A 22,108-nucleotide genomic window follows, 5' to 3' on the forward strand; every position below is an offset into this window, starting at 1 on the left:
ACGAAGAAACACCCATTTTCTGACTCATGACAAGTATTTTCTTATACCGTGGTAAACTGTATAAAGCCTTGTACGACGAAAAGCCAGTGTGTGAATACATATGCATGTATGTTCATTCTTCTTATCTTGTTGACGATCAGACAGTGTGTGAATACATATGCATGTATGTTCATTCTTCTTATCTTGTTGACGATCAGACAGTGTGTGAATACATATGCATGTATGTTCATTCTTCTTATCTTGTTGACGATCAGACAGTGTGTGAATACATATGCATGTATGTTCATTCTTCTTATCTTGTTGACGATCAGACAGTGTGTGAATACATATGCATGTATGTTCATTCTTCTTATCTTGTTGACGATCAGACAGTGTGTGAATACATATGCATGTATGTTCATTCTTCTTATCTTGTTGACGATCAGACAGTGTGTGAATACATATGCATGTATGTTCATTCTTCTTATCTTGTTGACGATCAGACAGTGTGTACTATTCCTGGCTATATAAAGCGTTTTTAACCATAGCCTTTTTGATTATTTAATTGATGCTTATTTAAATACATCTACACATATCAAATAACACGGCCTGCGTTCTCGTCTGCATTATTTACATATTATTGCATTAGTTATATATACATTTTAGCCAGGACAGACCTTTTCATGTAACACTCTGACACGCAGGTTGAAATACCTGTATTAATGGCAATACTTAACTACTGAGATACCACAGACTGAACTCAGCTCGCGATGATGATCAAACATTTCCTGGTTATGGACTAACTGCCGGATATACATGGATATTTCTGTTATTGTCAGGGTATGAAGGAGAGTTTGTGGTACATTTTGTTAACTATAGGATAAATTGAGAACAAATAGCAATATCAAGTTCATTTTTGTTATTAGAGAACAAATCATGGTTATAAAGAGTTTACAGGCACTTGTGCCTTTCCATTTCTTTCAACTTGTCTTTTTTCCCTTTAAATAAAACGTTCGCCAATTTTCATAGGTATTATTATCAACTACGGCAAAGGGAAAGATTATTTATCATGGCTATCATACATTGTAGCAATCTTCAAAATTTAGAACAGTTGCACTCAAGGGCTAAGAAGATCCGAAAAAGTTTGAAATAAGTTGCTTTCTGGTGAATCTAGAATTACCAGTTTGAAAACAAATTCAAAAACCTCGCAATATTTTTCTCTCCCTTCTTTTTTCCAATCTGCCATTCGAACACATTTCATAATCTTGCATATTACAAAACATTATCTGTAAATGCCATCAGCTGTTAAAAGGGCGCCTAACTTTAAAATATATATAAAAAGCAAAGGAACAAACAACACACAATCTCTGAATTCCGTTGATATCGCAAGAATGTTGTCTGGGAATCTGACAACTGATTGTGCAGTAAAATTATGTTTTGGTGGTCATCTTTAAAGGAAATAAACAGCGCATCTTTTCAAAACATCTTCTCTGTTGATTAAATATTCATTCAATCTAAACTGGAACAAATATTTTCTTCTTTTCTGTCAGTTTTCTGTCATCATAATTAGACTATACATATAGCCATGAATTCTGATGTACATATCATATGGTCATTTGAACCCTTCTTTGAATATGTTCCACCACTTGTTTCGGATTGATATTTTTGTCACTGATAGTTCATGACCTAGTCCTTCTATAATCAAAATAGTTTTGGTATACAAAAGTTATAAGATGCTTTTATTCTAAAATGAACACATTTTTTGTCTGGAAAATATCATTGCTTGAGATGGTTCTGGCTGTTGATTTGTCTATAAATATCTGATAACTAACCAAAGCAAAGCAAGGAATTTTTACATGTTTACTGTAGCATATGATCCCTAGTCGCATCATAAATGATCATTCAATGCATTGAAAGTTTGACAACATTCGTCTTTTGGGAAAACTGTTTGAGAATTTAATTTTTATGCTTCCAAGAAAAACGAACCAAGTACTCATTTGACTTTTAATGGGTGTTTTTGTTGTGATAAGGTTTAGGTTTACACTTCACCAAAGGAAAATTGAAATCAGAGGAGGGACCATTTTGGAAACCCCCATGCCCCTAAATTTTTCCATCGGAGCCAAAACTTGAATATTTATAACAGGTTTGACGGGCACCTGTTCCTTTTTTGTTATATTCTACATATACCTGGAACATTTAAGACATGGTGTTTTGGTGCTTTTTTACCTTTAATACCACTGTTTATTTCTATGTTGACGCCATTGACATATGATGTTGTAAATGTTTACTTGTTCGGCTTACAGACAGGTTCCACTCATCATAATGTAAAATTATGTCACATTTAACTATAAGTAAATAATCATTTAAGGGGGAGGGGCGGTTTACTGCTCGGTTTCGGCGGTTTTCTTGTTATTCAGTCTAGCATCATAATATATGTATTTCGACAACCAAGTACATTATATGTAACAACTACAGAGTCAACTGACGAGGTTAAATAAAGAGTGTAAATTAGGTAAAATCAAATCTGTTATTCCCATTGTACCCAGTAACAACTTCCTGGACTGCTACACATGTTTTCCTATTATAAGATATAAAATAATAAATTATATATAAATCGGCGTATTTGACGCCTATTTGATGTTGTATTGCAACCGTTTGTCATAGTAAAATCAACGGTTACCTCTTCCTTAATATTAATCAAAGCCTACCAGATGTTTGTAACTAAATTATCTACATAGGTACGATCACTTCACCAACTATATAAAACAAATGTATTCTATGACCATAACGATACAGTGACTTCTATCACAGAACATCGGGATACTATTTTCCTATTTCCTACACTAGTGATATAAATGATCTGATGACCGTCCGCGTATGACGTAGTAAGATATGTCCCCTACGTGGAGGTCACCTTGAATGTCATAAGCATGGGTATGTGGTGAAGAAAAGTGACCTAAATACTTCCAATATGGAAATTTAATATGACAAGAAAAAGTTCACCTAGATAGTTGAAATATTTCACATTTTACATTTTATGTTTTAATCAACGAATACAAACAAGTAAATGCACTGAAGTAATCTGTATCAATGATCTTTAGCTCTTCTCAACACGGATGTTTTTGCAAAGACGATTTTATTAGCGTATAAAGTAAGCCCGTATCCTTAGGTCCTTTTGGCGAAAAGTCTCGGAGTTAGTGTTTGTTTTTTATCAGTTTTAAACTTTTGGTGAAAAGTCTAGGAATGGTGTATGTTTTTTTTTATCTGTTTAGTTTTAACATTAAAGACCCTTTGATGAAAAGTCTAGGAGTGGGTGGTTGTCCTTTACCTTTCCTTTTTTTAATATTGAATATCCTTTGGTGAAAAGTCTAGGACTGGGTGTATGGTTTTTTTTACCTTTTTCGGGGGTTTTTTGGTGTTTTTTAAATATTGAAGATCTTTGGTAAAAAGTATAGGAGTGGATGTATGTATTTTCCTTTTCGAATTCTAGCATTGACGTTTTTGTTTAGTAGTCTGGAACTGAATGATTTTTTTTAACCTATTGGGTTTTTAACGTTGAAGATCCTTTTATGATAAGTCTAGGAGTTGGTGTACTTTTGAACCGTTTTTGGTTTTAAACATCAATTTGTAGTGATATTGTACGCTGTATGTTGAGGATGAGTAACTATGTATTCCGTCAGTGTCACATTACACACAGGAGACGTATAGCTAATTATCTAGCTGTAATATGTCAACTGACTCCCGTACACAACACAAACTTAGTTCTGTTCCACATTTAAATACTGCAGTGTTTTTTTTATATTAATAGATGCCTTTTTATTGCATATCAATCAACTGTTATACCTCTACATCATAGTGATGTAATGTTGGTTAGACGATTACAAATTTTTATGAGATAACAAGAAAAAACGTTTTCATAGTTGTGTTCGTGCTTTGCGTAAAACATAACTTTATGGAATGTTTTGTTTGTATTTATGTTAGGTCAACGTCCTTGTAAGTATTTAATCATTTATCATATTAAGATATGCTGTCTAAAAAGGGCTGACATTTGAAAGAAATTTGGACTACTGTTACGTCTTTGCTGATCGTTTTAATCATCATTAGCTCGAGACATTGTCATATCTCTAAAAATATTACACATATTATTGAAATGTACAAGATAAACCAAAGGCATATTTCATTCTCCATTGTCAAACAGCTATATACCATTATGTTATTTCAGGGTTCGACATCTATGATGACTGTGGACTGCCATCCATGGCAACCGACGCTATATTGGATGTACTTCCCGGCGGGAAACCAGCTGATCTCCTGTCCTGTGACGACACGGCTAGCAAATCAACATTTACAGGTAGGGCACACGACCAGAAAGTCCTTCTGAGGTGAACTTCCGCCTTCAATTCTACTTCTCGACGCTATTTGAACATTATTGTTTTGTGCTGACTCCCTTATTGTCTGCTTCGACTCGTCTTCCTTTAAATATTCATTGATCAACTAATTGCATGTGTTAATGAAACATCATTGAAATCAATATTTGTTCAATACAAAATATACATGTAACTCTTTGTGAGCATATACATTATGTATGTATTATACACATTATATTGTTGTTTTGTTTATGTTAATATCAAATAATATATATATTGTATCAATGACATGTGTGTGTCTATACAACATAATGTACACATTGTAATGATGCTTTGCTTGTGTTAATATAAAATAATATATATATTGTCTGCGTTTTATTCATGATTTGCTTGTGTTGGCATCAAGCGATACACTATTCAATGTATGCGTTTATGCTTATATGACATGATATTAAATACTTATTTGTAAAATCAGTAAATAAAGCTTGTTTTAATCATTTCGCATGACATTCATATTTGTTTCCACATATTTGTATATTTGTTTCCACATATTTGTTTCCACATATTTGTTTTGTATTGAAGGTTGGATGATGTTACAATAATCAGAGTATATTACAAGTGACAATAATGAGAAATTGACTTCGAAAAGTAATTTTTCTTGAATGCTAATTAACACTTTCATCCGTTAAGGAATCATAGCTATGACGACCGTTGAAGCTTCCATGGCCTTAGCGGATGTCGTAGAACCAGACACCCCATTTATCAGCGGGCATGCGCGATCTCCGACCTTGGAATTGAAAGACAATATCCTGTTTACTGTTCCATCCTTTAAAGAAGAAGTAAAGGTATGGGTAGTACTGTACTCAATGGTTCCCGTGTAATGTAATACAATCACCATAGTTACGAAGGGTTATTGACACCAATAAACACCACTTATTTCACAGTTAAAGAATGTCTGATGTAAAAATAGACAAAGACAGACTATTCCATCAATTCGATAGCTAAAGAATTTAAACAATGAAAGTCAGTTCCACCCGATTCACTTAAATCGCCTACCTATCCCAGTCAAATTCATGAAACATTGATTTAACCAAAAACTGTATATCTATATTTGAGTACTAACATTGTTCAGTTGTCAGTTCCCCTCGATCAAGTACTAAAATCTACTTGTTCAGTTGTCAGTTCCTCTCGATCAACTACTAAAAACTACTTGTTCAGTTGTCAGTTCCCCTCGATCAATTACTTAAATCTACTTGTTCAGTTGTCAGTTCCCCTCGATCAACTACCTAAATCTACTTGTTCAGTTGTCAGTTCCTCTCCATCAACTACTAAAATCTTCTTGTTCAGTTGTCAGTTCCCCTCGATCCACTACTAAAAACTACTTGTTCAGTTGTCAGTTCACCTCGATCAACTTCTAAAAAACTACTTGGTCAGTTGTCAGTTCCCCTCGATCAACTACTAAAGTCTACTTGTTCAGTTGTCAGTTCCCCGCCATCAACTTCTAAAAAACTACTTGGTCAGTTGTCAGTTCAGTTCCCCTCCATCAACTACTAAAATCTACTTGTTCAGTTGTCAGTTCCACTCGATCAACTACTAAAAACTACTTGGTCAGTTGTCAGGTCCCCTCGATCAACTTCTAAAAACTACTTGTTCAGATGTCAGTTCCCCTCGATCAACTTCTAAAAAACTACTTTGTCAGTTGTCAGTTCCCCTCCATCAACTTCTAAAAACTACTTGTTCAGATGTCAGTTCCCCTCGATCAACTTCTAAAAACTACTTGTTCAGATGTCAGTTCCCCTCGATCAACTTCTAAAATCTACTTGTTCAGTTGTCAGTTCCCCGCGATCAACTACTAAAACCTACTTGGTCAGTTGTCAGTTCCCCACGATCAACTTCTAAAAACTACTTGTTCATTTGTCAGTTCCCCTCGATCAACTTCCAAAAACTACTTGTTCAGTTGTCAGTTCCCCTCGATCAACTTCTAAAAAACTACTTGGTCAGTTGTCAGTTCCCCTCCATCAACTTCTAAAATCTACTTGTTCAGTTGTCAGTTCCCCTCGATCAACTACTTAAATCTACTTGTTCAGTTGTCAGTTCCCCTCGATCAACTGTCAGTTCCTCTCGATCAACTACTAAAAACTACTTGTTAAATTGTCAGTTCCCCTCGATCAACTACTAAAAACTTCTTGGTTGTCAGTTCCCCTCGATCAACTTTAAAAACAACTTGTTCAGTTGTCGGTTCCCCTCGATCAACTACTAAAAACTACTTGTTCAGATGTCAGTTCCTCTCGATCAACTACTAAAAACTACTTGTTAAATTGTCAGTTCCCCTCGATCAACTACTAAAACCTTCTTGGTCAGTTGTCAGTTCCCCTCGATCAACTTCTAAAACCTACTTGGTCAGTTGTCAGTTCCCCTCGATCAACTACTAAAAACTACTTGTTCAGTTGTCAGTTCCTCTCGATCAACTACTAAAAACTACTTGTTAAATTGTCAGTTCCCCTCGATCAACTACTAAAACCTACTTGGTCAGTTGTCAGTTCCCCTCGATCAACTTCTAAAAACTACTTGTTCAGTTGTCAGTTCCCCTCGATCAACTTTAAAAACAACTTGTTCAGTTGTCGGTTCCCCTCGATCAACTACTAAAAACTACTTGTTCAGATGTCAGTTCCTCTCGATCAACTACTAAAAACTACTTGTTCAGTTGGCAGTTCCCCTCGATCAACTACTAAAGTCTACTTGTTCAGTTGTCAGTTCCCCTAGATCAACTACTAAAAACTACTTGGTCAGTTGTCAGTTCTCCTCGATCAACTTCTAAAAACTACTTGTTCAGGTGTCAGTTCCCCTCGATCAACTACTACAAACTACTTGTTCGGTTGTCAGTTCCCCTCGATCAACTTCTAAAAATTACTTGTTAAGTTGTCAGTTCCCCTCGATCAACTACTAAAATCTACTTGTTAAGTTGTCAGTTCCCCTCGATCAACTTTAGAAACAACTTGTTCAGTTGTCGGTTCCCCTCGATCAACTACTAAAAACGCCTTGTCCAGTTGTCACTTCCCCTCGATCAACTACTAAAAACTTCTTGGTTGTCAGTTCCCCTCGATCAACTTTAGAAACAACTTGTTCAGTTGTCGGTTCCCCTTGATCAACTACTAAAAACTACTTGTTCATTTGTCAGTTCCCCTCGATCAACTACTACAAACTACTTGTTCAGTTGTCAGTTTCCCTCGATCAACTACTAAAACCTACTTGTTCAGATGTCAGTTCCTCTCGATCAACTACTAAAAACTACTTGGTCAGTTGTCAGTTCTCCTCGATCAACTTCTAAAAACTACTTGTTCATTTGTCAGTTCCCCTCGATCAACTACTACAAACTACTCGTTCAGTTGTCAGTTCCCCTCGATCAACGTCAGTTCCCCTCGATCAACTACTAAAGTCTACTTGTTCAGTTGTCAGTTCCCCTAGATCAACTACTAAAAACTACTTGTTCAGGTGTCAGTTCCCCTCGATCAACTACTTAAAACTACTTGTTAAGTTGTCAGTTTCCCTCGATCAACTACTAAAACCTACTTGGTCCCTCGATCAACTACTAAAAACTACTTTTTCAGTTGTCAGTTCCCCTCGATCAACGTCAGTTCCCCTCGATCAACTACTACAAACTACTCGTTCAGTTGTCAGTTCCCCTCGATCGACTACTAAAAACTACTCGTTCAGTTGTCAGTTCCCCTGACTGAGTAGAGAATTAATTAACATGCACTATTTACCCCTAGTCAGTGACGGAATAGAGAACTAGTTAACATGCACTATCAACCCCCCAAGTCAGTGACTGAGTAGAGAACTAGTTAACAATATCACCCCCAGTCAGTGACGGAGTAGAGAACTGATAACACTATCAACCCCCAGTCAGTGACGGAGTAGAGAACTAGTTAGCATGCACTATCAAACCTCAGTCAGTGACTGAGTAGAGAACTAGTTAACAATATAAACCCCAGTCAGTGACGGAGTAGAGAACTAGTTAGCATGCACTATCAAACCTCAGTCAGTGACTGAGTAGAGAACTAGTTAACAATATCACCCCCAGTCAGTGACGGAGTAGAGAACTAGTTAGCATGCACTATCAAACCTCAGTCAGTGACTGAGTAGAGAACTAGTTAACAATATAAACCCCAGTCAGTGACGGAGTAGAGAACTGATAACACTATCAACCCCCAGTCAGTGACGGAGTAGAGAACTGATAACACTATCAACCCCCAGTCAGTGACGGAGTAGAGAACTAGTTAGCATGCACTATCAAACCTCAGTCAGTGACTGAGTAGAGAACTAGTTAACAATATAAACCCCAGTCAGTGACGGAGTAGAGAACTGATAACACTATCAACCCCCAGTCAGTGACGGAGTAGAGAACTAGTTAGCATGCACTATCAAACCTCAGTCAGTGACTGAGTAGAGAACTAGTTAACAATATAAACCCCAGTCAGTGACGGAGTAGAGAACTAGTTAGCATGCACTATCAAACCTCAGTCAGTGACTGAGTAGAGAACTAGATAACACTATCAATCCCCAGTCAGTGACTCAGTAGAGAACTAGATAACACTATCAATTCGATAAACTTCTAAAAACTACTTGTTCATTTGTCAGTTCCCCTCGATCAACTACTACAAACTACTCGTTCAGTTGTCAGTTCCCCTCGATCGACTACTAAAAACTACTCGTTCAGTTGTCAGTTCCCCTCGATCAACTACTAAAAAATACATGGTCAGTTGGCAGTTCCCCTCGATCAACTACTAAAGTCTACTTGTTCAGTTGTCAGTTCCCCTCGATAAACTTCTAAAAACTACTTGTTCATTTGTCAGTTCCCCTCGATCAACTACTTAAAACTACTTGTTAAGTTGTCAGTTCCCCTCGATCAACTACTAAAGTCTACTTGTTCAGTTGTCAGTTCCCCTCGATAAACTTCTAAAAACTACTTGTTCATTTGTCAGTTCCCCTCGATCAACTACTACAAACTACTTGTTCAGTTGTCAGTTCCCCTCGATCAACTTCTAAAAACTACTTGTTCAGTTGTCAGTTCCCCTCGATCAACTACTAAAAACTACTTGTTCAGTTGTCAGTTCCCCTCGATCAACTACTAAAAACTACTTGTTCAGACGCTGTATCATTAATACGCTTCTAAAATACTGTTAGTTAGTATAACTAGTCCAGATGGTCTCCCTTGTATACTACTTAAACACAACTAGTCCAGACTTATTGTATTTTTTAAATGCAATGAGTTTTTGGCGTTATTTCTCTCGAAAAAGTATTAATACGTAACTTGTCCATACATTATCCATTTTGTAACTTTGTAACGAAAATACAACTAGGCAAGATATATTCCCCCCGTATGTTATCACTTTAGAATTCTGCACTTATTTTAACGAGTCGTTGATGGAAGATTATTTTTAAATACCATTTTTGAATACGTGTTTTACATTTTCGTTGCACGGATCGGTACGGGTAGTAAAATGATGACTTATAAACTGTGAAAGTCGGTCAGATATATCGTTCACGTTCTAAATAACCCGTGATACAGCAATGATACACAGTACTGTAGTAACACGCTTTTCTTCATATGCAAATATAAAATGTATGTCATATTCAAATGTAAGATGCATATGTAAGAGGGAATGAAAAAAGCCACTTTATAGTAAAATGTAAAAATGATCATATATGACTCAGACAAGGAAGTGAAGAGAAATAACTTGCTTTGCAAACAAAACATTTGTATTCGATAATATGCAAAGTCGCTTTCTATAACAGAAGCACACGTAAAAAATAACAAATACGCGTCAAACTAGGAAGGCAAATCTAAACTCAAATGTCGATAAGAAATTAAACAACAGGAGCTGAGGAGACACCAAAACTAAAGTAAAGACATTATGAACCCCCAAAAATAGTGGAGCAGATCCTCAGGGTGCGCGTTTTCTGCCATTTTGTCTTCTGTTAAATTATATAGGTCGCAATGGATCAATTAAACTGAGTAACAAAGAGACTATGTCACTTCTAGCGTAGAAGCAGGCAAATAATTGATAACAAATACCTTCAATTGTAGTTTGTAGTAGTAAAAACCGATCCTTTCAGTAGTATTTGAACATACAGCGTGAAAATCTATAAATAGAACATAGTTCCATCCTCGATACTCCTCGGTTACGCTCACTTACGCTCTCAACCCCTTGAATATGTCATGGCAAAATTGAAGGCACACGACTAGCTCTTTCATAGGTTAAAACATCCTGACCAATCGCTGGGCTGATATCTGACCTTTGACGATTACAGAGGAGCTACAACACAACCAGCTTCAAAGTCAGTCAAGATCACCGTTACGCTGCAGCGCAGTTGTTTTGGTGTACATCAAAAAAGAAACTATTGGAACTTTATCATCAACACGATGTAGGGTACGAAGCTTCGATTTTGTCCAGACATATTCCAGGGGTGCAGAGAGCGTAAGCAAGCGTAACCCACTAGTATCATGGATGGGATAGTTCAGCATTAAATATTTTGTGTCTGATTGGCGATATCTCAAAAAATAGTGGTACATGTATTCATTGTCAGGACTGACTTTCAATAGTGGATTTGATATTGAGTAGTGAACTAGTTAACACTATCAACCCCCAGTCAGTGACTGAGTAGAGAACTAGATAACACTATCAATCCCCAGTCAGTGACTCAGTAGAGAACTAGATAACACTATCAATCCCCAGTCAGTGACTCAGTAGAGAACTAGATAACACTATCAATCCCCAGTCAGTGACTCAGTAGAGAACTAGATAACACTATCAATCCCCAGTCAGTGACTCAGTAGAGAACTAGATAACACTATCAATCCCCAGTCAGTGACTCAGTAGAGAACTAGATAACACTATCAATCCCCAGTCAGTGACTCAGTAGAGAACTAGATAACACTATCAATCCCCAGTCAGTGACGGAGTAGAGAACTGATAACACTATCAACCCCCAGTCAGTGACGGAGTAGAGAACTAGTTAGCATGCACTATCAACCCTCAGTTAGTGACTGAGTAGAGAACTAGTTAACAATATCAACCCAAGTCAGTGACGGAGTAGAGAACTAGTTAGCACGCACTATCAACCCTCAGTCAGTGACTGAGTAGAGAACTAGTTAACAATATCAACCTCAGTCAGTGACTTATAGAGAACTTGGTTACATGCACTATTAACCCCCAGTCAGTGACTCAGTAGAGAACTACATAACACTAGGTACCCCCAGTCAGTGACTCAGTAGAGAACTACATAACACTAGGTACCCCAGCCAGTGACTGAGTAGAGAACTAGTTAACAATATCAACCCCAGTCAGTGACGGAGTAGAGAATTAGTTAACATGCACTATTTACCCCCAGTCAGTGACTTATAGAGAACTTGGTTACATGCAATATCAACCCCCCCAAGTCAGTGACTGAGTAGAGAACTAGTTAACATGCAATATCAACCCCCCAAGTCTGTGACTGAGTAGAGAATTAATTAACATGCACTATTTACCCCTAGTCAGTGACGGAATAGAGAACTAGTTAACATGCACTATCAACCCCCCAAGTCAGTGACTGAGTAGAGAACTAGTTAACATGCAATATCAACCTCTAGCCTGTCGTTATGTAGCATTCCTCTGTGAGTGATTAATGTGACGATATAAATCTACGTTTATAGAAACCCATTCTTGTTTTCCTTAGTTTGAAATGCGCGTGCATATATGTAATTGAGTTGACCTGAATTTGTAACTCATCTATTAAATTAGTAAAAGTGGATCTCTAAATGATCTATTATATTAGTGAAACAAAGCCTTAAAAAACAGCTTCGTCTTCTCATTCTGAATTTTTATAGTTGTGACACGATCTACATTACATGATATATTTTATGTCACGTGTAGATTTTGATCGAGGATTGTTTACAAACTTTTATTAAAGAGCAGTATAAAAAAGTATATTCCTATTTAACAAGTAAAAACATGCACTTAAAGAGTAGTATTCTCCTTGTATTAAAAATATAAATGTGTTGTCTATTTCGGATCAATTTTGTCGATATAGGGGTAAGGTTGAAGGGATACATCAGGATGGGAGCCCGATGGTTATCTACAATTTACCTAGGTTACCTATTTTACCTTATAGAGCATATGATGTCTACCTTGTTGTTGTCGTTGTCTTTTCGGATCAATTTTGTCCATGTGTTGACGTGGATGTTAAATAAGAAATATCCAAATGCCCACTTATAACATTTTCTTAGTAAAATCCAAAATCTGAATGACTTTTCAAACATTTAAAAAAAATGCGATCTTGCAGTTAGAAATAAGGTTGGATTATAAATTTCATGAACAACTAGAGCAGATGTTGTATTGGTCATGAACTTTGTACTCACGAAGCCACTCCCATTCATGCTAGAAAAAGAAATACAAATACATAAGGTTGTTAAAATAGAAGTAGTCAATAACTTCCTTGATTTTATAAACTCTCAAAATCCACGTGTCAGAGTGCGCATATTGTGTCTCCTTAAGGGCGGTTATGTAACCTGATCATACATATTTTGATATGTATAACATCGTAGTGTTAGTGTAGAAAACCCACAGGTATGGTGTAGTAGGTAAGATATGAATTAAACATGGCCATCGTATCAATCAAGCATTTCCCATAAACTATGCATAAAATGTTCTTATGAAAATCACCTGTCACTTAGTTTATATTAGCTACGACAAAAACGTTCGAGGTGATTACACACAAATTAACACAAAAAGATGAAGTATAAGGCAACAGTATGATAAGAAACTGATACAGAGTTTTACTAATAGGTATTAAGACGTAGATAAATATGTATCCAAGTTGTGCATAATGTTCTCCGAGCTTAGTTTTCAACTTTTTAACAGCTAATATAAAAACATCGTTAGTAGATGTAAAGAACTGTTCACACAAAGTCGCTTTACATAGTCATAGTGAGCTTTTACACATTTTTAGCTTTACAATATAACGTTATTACAAGTCTTTTGTTCAAAATATTTCAGGGGAGTTATTTTTGTCTGTGGAACTGTGGTCCCAATTGCAATTTTGATGAAGTACTTCGTAGTATATTCTTATTTACCAGTTCGTTTATATAGGTTTATAAAAATTAAATGCATGCCATTTTTAAATGATCGATCTGTTTTTGCCTTATGCTAAACATACATTTATAGTTTAAATTTAATGTGAAACCTGTTTTATTGTTTCATTTACGGTAATTATAAATTTACATTTCGACTATAATGTACAAACGACGTCGAAATATTTTAATCAGTTTCCCGACCTTCCATTCATGATTTCTCGTTGTCTTTTCGTGTCGACTCTCTAAATTAAAGTGCCCTCTCTGTGTCTTAACGCTTATAATGTCTGATTTTATTTTACTTGTAATGTTACGCCATGCATATTACATATTACACAGACAACAAACTTGTAAAAATAAATAAATTGTTTTGTCACAGGCGGCCTTCCAGCTGATGGCGACCCTTAGGTGGTATTACGTGGTCATTGTTCACACGGATGAAGATATTGGAAAATTATATCTAGAAGAGTTTGAATTACAACGGAAAGAAACTAAAGTGTGTGTAGGAGGGATAAAGGAAATATCTATAAAATACACAAAAGATGTAAACATAGTGAAAACGGAGGTAAAAAAACTCATAAACTATCTCGAAAATCAACAGAGTCATACTCTCCTAGAACAGATGGGAGTGGTTTATGTTGGAGGGACTGTCGCGGTCAGACACATCATACAGAGTATTATAGACGAGAAGAGCACACAGGCTAGGAGTCTACAGTGGATCATGTTAGCCGACATCAAAACAGACTCGGATATTATATCAATGATTGAGAAATCGGCGGATAAATTAGATATATTTATGTTAACGGTATCGCCGCACGATGTTGTCAACTTGAGTACATTTAAAAACTACTTTATTGATAGATTACTTAGTGCAGATCCCGACGGCAGTTATTCCCCTTGGTTGGACAAGTATATGGCCAAAGTGTACCCTGACTGTGGGCACAACTGTAACCGGCTCACTGTGGAGCAAGGCTTCCGACAGGACATCAACTCAGTCAGCGCCGTGATCGCCGTGATGGCACTAGCGTCCGCTATTAAACGTGTGCATTATGAACATTGTGGAAATGAGAGTGGCGTGTGTCTAGCACTTCAGGATAAAAAATTACATCTTCTGGTCATGGACAAATTAAAATCTACTTCCATACCTCTTCATTCCAGTTTTACACACTTACCACAAGAACTGTCATCCTTGAATACTTCTATCATGATCATGGATCGGCACTTCCATATAGACGGAACAGAAATGGTTAATTTCTTCAAATACAATAGCAGCACTACCAGGGTGGTATTTGATAAGGTAAGCTCAGTGTGAAAATGTGAGGTTTGATCAGTGTAATTGTGTAACGGTTAAGGATATATGTTGACTGCTTCCTGACATATTTACGACAAGTTTCCTAAGAGACAAATTAATGCATAGCGTTTATTGTCGCCATCATGATCTCATGGGGAAATAGGTTATTCCTGTGTGTGACATAAGGGTAATCTGATTATGCTCGTCGTCGATGAAGCGAAGACGCTAACCCTTCTGGAACATCTGGTCTTCTTTTAATTGTGTTTTTCCAATGGTCGCCGTCTAAATCATACTTTAGTTATATATATCGAATAGCGATTTTATTAACACTTTTGGTAAGAAGTGTGATTGTGTAATTGTAGACCGGTATTTGCTGTGTGAGAGTAATTCAAAAACTTAAAATAATAATCTATATCAAAATAAATTATCTATAATCATTTGCATTTATTCAATATTCAATAACTTGAGTAAATTAACTAGTTGGTCTCAGTGATATACAGTTTAAGCTATATTAAATATGTTACAGTCTCTGAGTTTTAGAATATGCACTAAAGTACGAAAATATACACGTTTTTTGTCACATTTCATAAGTACTTTTTTAAACATTCAAATATCTAGCTGTATATTAATAACTGTTGTTACATATTTTCAGATCGGATATTTGAGCCCAAATTTTCATGTCGCAAATAACATGTTTTCAATATGCAAAGACGAGTGTGGCCCTTGTGTTCAGGAAGAGGAAGTAGAGTTCGGTTACGTGGATGGTGATATTATAATATTGGGACTGTTCTCTATACGGGAGTCCCAAGGTGACTTTGGCTGTGGGGGTTACAGAGACGACGACCAGGCTATCGTCACCGCTCTAGCTTTTATACAAACCATTAAACAGTTGCCTCTAATAGGTGGAAAGCGCATCGGAGGATTAGCTCTGGACGATTGTTATTCATCTCTGAACATTTCCCACTTCTTGACAGAACTGTTCAGTGGTAAGAGAAAGTTAAAGTTTAAAACGTCTGGGTCCGAACAAATCATAGACATGTCGAAGGTCCGATTTGCAGTTGGTGCTGTGTCGAGTGACGTCACCCTGGTTGTTGCCGATCTTTTGACGCATCTCAATATACCCATGGTATCCTATGGAGCTTCTTCTTCCTTCCTAGATAACAGACGCATGTACCCATATTTCCTACGGACCGTGCCGAGCGATAAACTCCAAGTGGACGGAATCGTTGACGTCCTGACATATCTCGATTTTTCATTCGTTGGTGCAATTTATCTGGATGACGCTTACGGATATAATGGGATATTGGATGTAGAGAAAAAGGCTAACGATAACGGGATATGTATCATCAACAAACAAAAAGTGACTGGTAATTACCTGAAGTACCCACAGATCGAGGAGACACTTCAACAGAACGTAGTCGATGTCGTAGTATTTTATGGCATTTCTACAGTGGCAAAGGAAATGTTGGACGATTTCGAGGATTCGTATATATTCATAGCCAGCGAGGCATGGGGTAAAGATCCTGATCTGATCACACAACAGACCGGACCAAAGAGCAGAGGATCGCTCGTCTTCCAGACAGACACGACTTTCCACACAGACAACTACTTACAAAAGTATCTCATGTCCATTTCGCCTCAGAACGATACAGGGCTGCCCTGGGTAGAGCATTTGTGGGAAAATCTCTTGAAATGTGACTTCCCGTGGTCAATTGACAAGAGATTTACAAACAGAGTTTCAAACGACTGTTCAATGAACGCGAGAATAAATCAAACCTACGCTTCCCACTTGAGTGATTACCAGCGCGTGGTGCACATAAGCCACGCCGTTAACGCTATTTGGACAGGCTGCAATAAATCAACCATATGTATGACGCAAACTGTTGACAGAGCATTTGCAGAGCAGCTGACGAACGCCATCAAAAATGTCAAACTAACACAAGTGGAAGGGACTCCATTCAAACTATTCAAGGATGATGGAAATGGTTTTATGGGTCTCTCTATATTTAACATACAACATCAGCAGGATAATAAATACGTTTACAAGAAGGTAAGCAGCAGCTTTTAAATGAAATTTAGTTTTGACGTCTTACAATATTGAAACTGTTTTTTAACGTTGCTTAACGGCGATATCTGTATTAGCATAACTGAGTCTTTATTTGACTTTTTTAGGTTGGGACCTTTAGCGAGGAAGGACATCTTAACTTAGAACTGGACCAAATCAAATTTTACGACTCATTTGGTAACCCCGTGCAAGCCTTCGATGTCAAGGCCACCTGCAAACCTGACTTGTGTAGTAATATCTGCCAGCTCGCCCCTCCCGCCAACAACACGACAATGGCCCCCGCCACTGATAGGCCTGTCACTCAAACGTCTGCCCCTACGGACGACTCCGCTGGGCCCGATATTATAGTGATGGGTGTCGTCATTGGCCTGATGTTCGTCGTTCTTCTCCTCCTCATTGTCCTACTGTTTCGTCAACACACTACAAACAAGCAGATTTCCTCCCAGAAAATGTCTAGTAAGTCTCTACAGTATATTATTGCATATAAATCAAAACTACAAATCAGTTTCATAATTAACAGGTTCATTTAATTCTAACTAGTCACCCTGATGTACACGTACATTGTAGCAGTGTTTTATGTATAATAACGCCGCTACATAAGACGCTGTTTAACCTTCAGCAATGACTTTACATGAACAAAGCAGAAGAAGTGTTTCGTAATTATTAAAAAACGTTGCCTAAAGAAAAATACCAAATATGTTTTAAAATACATCTGTAATTTATATTCTTTTGAGCCCTTTTTGCTTATATTTTCAGTGCAAAGTCGTCATACAACCAGCAGCCGAAGTTTGGATAATATGTATGAAGATATCGGTAGCTCGCGCGGGAATTCAAATCAAGGTTTCGAAACGCATAATTTCAATTCAAGAGACTTCAGGGATGGGTCGTGTGGTGATTCTAGTAGTCTTACGACCAAGAAAACTTCCTCAGTTGAATATTCGGACGTAGTTCAAAGTCTACCTGATCTGACAAAACCAACTGCCCCAAGAACGGCGTCATCATCAGCTTCAGGTTCCGGTGGAGATGCAAGTAGTGTACCGTCTAGAGGAAGTCGCGCTACCGAGAAAAACAGTTCAGGAATGTCGGATACTTCCGGTCCTTCGAGTCTCGGAGACCGTACGCATCTGAACTATGTCTCAGCCAAAGAACTGGCTTTGGTGGACGAGGATGTGTTGGCTACCCCTCCTCCAAGCTATTTGGAGTTGAGAGGAGCGGTTGAAGCAAACGCAAACCCGCTCCAGAATTCGACGTTGCAGAGGAGATTGTTACAGGCGCAAAACCGTAATGCTTATAACCCAATGCAACCGCCTGAAAATATACCTCTGTCGATAAACACAGCCGAGTTGACGGGACCGTTTGAAGCAAACACCAATTCCCCCCAGAATTCGACATTGCAGAGAAGATCATTACAGCCGCAAAGCCGTGATACTAGTAACCCAATCAAATCACCTGAGCATGCACCTCTACCGATTAACAGTACCGAGGTGTTTAGGGCGAATAGACCTCAGACTCTTCCTGGGATAAGTCCTGAGCAGCTCTCCAATCTTCAGTTTGTACATCATCCCAGTACACATCTACAAAGTCCTCAACTGCAGCCTCCTCCGGTAGAACAGCAGCAGGCTATGTATCTGCATGCATTACCACAGGACCACCACATAAGCACGTCACCTCATCAATTCAAACCCGTAAGTCAGCCGGAGAGTAGTCATATGCCTGGACAAGGCACCAGTCCAAATCAACTATACCTCCTGGCAAACCATCACAATCGTGAGTCAGCCATGTATCTGGATCCGGTTCCACAAAATACAAACATTGTTCATAATGGAGGATATGCTCCTCAGTCGAGTCCCGTAGTATTATTCGACCAGAATGGCGTGCCTCACATTTACACAGAGAGCAATTTAGCACAATACCCGAGAGACTCTCCCGTTAATACAGCACCACAACAAAGACCAATTCCAATTAAACCAGTGACACAATCCCCCGTAGTGTATCAACGTGCCGCCAAAGAACCAAATCAAACATACATGTCACATCAGAGTAATGTCCCCTTACAATATCCGATAGGACAAAACAATGATCCTAGACAACAAAGACAACTATCTCCCTCCTACCTAGATGATGACGATGGAGAGGTTATCATCATATAAAGATTATCACGTGATCATGTAACAGTATACATGTTAACATTTGTATGTGCTCTATAAAATAAGAGACATATTCAATCCAGACTACACTTGCTCGAGGTGTAAGGAGTCAAACTGTATACATACATGTCTGGATAAATTAATCGCCATTAGTTCAGACTAACCTCGCTAAAATGTAATATATGTGTACTATACTCATGAAGTCAGGGTACGTCATTCATCTTCAGTTCAGATCAACCTCAGTTTAAGCGTAACAGGTCTATACCATGCTTATAAAAGTCTGGATTTAGTTTAGACCAACATGGTTGAAAGTGTAACAGGTCTGAACTAAGCTGTAAAGTCTTACGTTATATACGTTAACGGCAGCGATTAACTACCAGTGTTAACAGAACACAAATTGTCCTACAAGCTATTTTGGTACCATTCTATTATATGAGTACATGTTCATTATTTGACCGATATAACCGTTGTGCTTTATCTCTTGAACTAAGTAGCTTAATGACCTTTATAAGAGGTGGAAGTTGGAGATGTATTCCATTTTTGGGATGTTTTAGTACCCCTTGTTAATCAATTGTATCGACTTTTAAACTCAAAGTTTGTCCTTGTGGTGATTGACGCTCTGGTATAGGTATACTTTAATAAAATGACCACTTGTACCAACTGTAACAGCCAAGGAATATGAGGGGAAAATACTGCCTTACAGGCAAGTTAGCTGTACCAGTGATGCATTATAACCCGGAGAAACGCTCACTAGCTCAGCAAAGTCGAGCGTGGTCAGTAGTTGGATGGGTGACCGCCAGCACGTTCCACAACTTGAAAGATTAACATGATCCATCAATGGAATATTTTTGTTTCAAGAAATAAAAATAGACAATGTCGTCGTTGTGTTTTGCGACGTTAAAATATGTATCGTTATATGTATGGTTAGAACGACGCCCGAGTTTCCTCTGGCCCTAACACCAGACTTAGACATTTTAACCCTAACCCACACCAGACATCTGTATGTCAAAATGTCTACGTTTGGTGTTAGGGCCAGAGGAAAGTCGGGTTAGTTAGAACGATATCATACACCTACAGATAACGTGTTTCCTAATTGTTGTAAAATAAATAAAGTTTACATTTCATAGATAACTGTGCCAAATTTCAGAAGACAACTGAGTGTTTAAAATCAACTTTTTATGTGAACATATCGATCAATACTTCAAACCTGCAAAACGCGCAAATGAATATGATATTATTGTTATAATATGTTCCACAAAATTACATTAATGCATGATATTGCTTTGACCTTTGTATTTTGTTGCACCAGTTTTATCGATTTTAAATTACAATTGCTGCTTTGTTTACATTTTGGTATTCTGTACTGATTGCATTTTATTGTCCTCACTACAAAGTTTCAAATGCTTTAGTTAACCCTTTCACCACTGTAGACCATATTGGACTCATCCAGATCAATGCATGGTAGAGTCTACTAAAGTTGCATAGGGGGAAAGGGTTAATAAAGTATTATTCTTACTCAAGTCACTTAAACATGTTGACTTCATACCGGCGACAAGCTTCACAATTATTCGTCGTTCCTAATTGATCAAGCCAATGAATTAGTCTATATTGATACTAGCTCCCACTAAACACGTTGGTGTAGTCCCGTGTTCCACGATATCCCGTTGTGTACGTTGGATCACCGAGACAAATGCTGCTGTGTCGTCTGACAAATATTTCAGGATAACTAAACCACTGCCAAAACTGATAGTATACATTTAAAACTTCCTCTGCATGACTATAGCTTGTATACTCCTTACACAGAAAACACTCAGGTGAAATAAACAAAACAATTAACCAACGACAGTGTTCTGATTGTGAAAAGAAAAGAAGAAAGTGGCTTGACCAGGGTTCAAACCCTGGATATTAAACCCTGGTTTAATATACTGTCGCTCTAACCAACTGAGTTACCGTATCAATGGATATTCAATGTCTAAGTCCCTCTACAGTTACCTTAAAAACAAAATAAAGAGGAGACTATCGTATGTATCAAAAATATAGGGGAATTCTCCGGTGGCTTGCATTCAAGGGGGCAGGGACCCTTCAAGGCTTTTTGCGTTTCGAAACCTTTTTGATATTTGTAGTTTAAATAATAAATGTGTCCTATGCTCAAATAATGTTTTTTAAATGCATGCAATGTACATGTGAAAACATGGTGCCAAAATATGTTTGTATACTTAATACTATGTAATATATTGTGAAAGGGAATGAGTGAATAATATATTTACATAAAGATATATGCAATATTTATAAAGAAATAAAGAAATATTTAAAAACATTCTTGCTTTTTTCTTTGACACAAACCAACTATCATTTAAGTCTGCCATCAATTACATGTAGTTACAATGTGCTTATAGTTACATTATTTAAATTTATCGGGCGCCCTCAGAGAAACTTCCACATACATGTCTATACAGACTTTTACTCAAGATTCTCTCCGAGACTGCTCTAAGCAGAGTCATATCACATGCAAAATTTGCCAAATGTCTTTAAACACATCTTTACACGAATTGCTATCGAATAAACCACAACAGTCCTTGCCGACCAATCAGAAACTGACATACATCATCTGTCTTCTTCGATAAACATTTCAGGAGTTATTCATGTTATTGTTTTAGATACAGTAGATATATGTTATAGATATCATGACGTTATCACACGGAAGATATACTTTAAATCAAGATCAACACGCAGGGTCACCTGGAAGTGAAGAGACTGGAAAGCGAAAGACGTGAACGTCCAGGAAAATGTGAGGAGAAACAATGTGATCCAACATGATGTCCGGCACCTCACGTGGCACCCGTCATGTCTTCTGTCTTAAAATTCATGAGTTCACGTAGGTCACAAATAACCTATCACGAAGTTACAAGACTTTGATCCTGGAAGCACTGAAATCTTTGTCAGGTAGCAGGATATCGGGACTGTCCGAAACACAGATTGAGCATCTAGACAAGAAGTGGATACTAAGTCTAGCATTATCAGTGATAATGGTCAAAACTGTTATAATTATGCTTCAACGACATCATGCTTGTTAGATCTGTTGAAAAATATCCATCAACAGATTATTGGTCTTCCAATGGAACTAACATCGCCCAAAATTCTTGTCGA

The 22,108-nt window shown here is 37.5% G+C and overlaps 1 protein-coding gene across 1 annotated transcript in view; it reads left to right on the forward strand.

Annotated features, from left to right (window-relative positions):
* Positions 1–21,259, forward strand: part of LOC110452646 — a 32,759-nt gene extending 11,500 nt beyond the window's left edge. Inside the window, exons 2-7 of the mRNA XM_021501287.1 lie at positions 4,202–4,330; positions 5,037–5,191; positions 13,838–14,755; positions 15,402–16,799; positions 16,922–17,270; positions 17,571–21,259. Coding sequence (XP_021356962.1) covers positions 4,202–4,330; positions 5,037–5,191; positions 13,838–14,755; positions 15,402–16,799; positions 16,922–17,270; positions 17,571–18,964 — 4,343 coding nt within the window. The 3' untranslated portion in view covers positions 18,965–21,259. The remainder of the gene's footprint in view (positions 1–4,201; positions 4,331–5,036; positions 5,192–13,837; positions 14,756–15,401; positions 16,800–16,921; positions 17,271–17,570) is intronic.
* Positions 21,260–22,108: the final 849 nt, after the last annotated feature.

The sequence above is a fragment of the Mizuhopecten yessoensis genome, unplaced genomic scaffold, assembly GCF_002113885.1.
Source record: "Mizuhopecten yessoensis strain PY_sf001 unplaced genomic scaffold, ASM211388v2 scaffold6779, whole genome shotgun sequence".
NCBI lineage: Eukaryota > Metazoa > Mollusca > Bivalvia > Pectinida > Pectinidae > Mizuhopecten > Mizuhopecten yessoensis.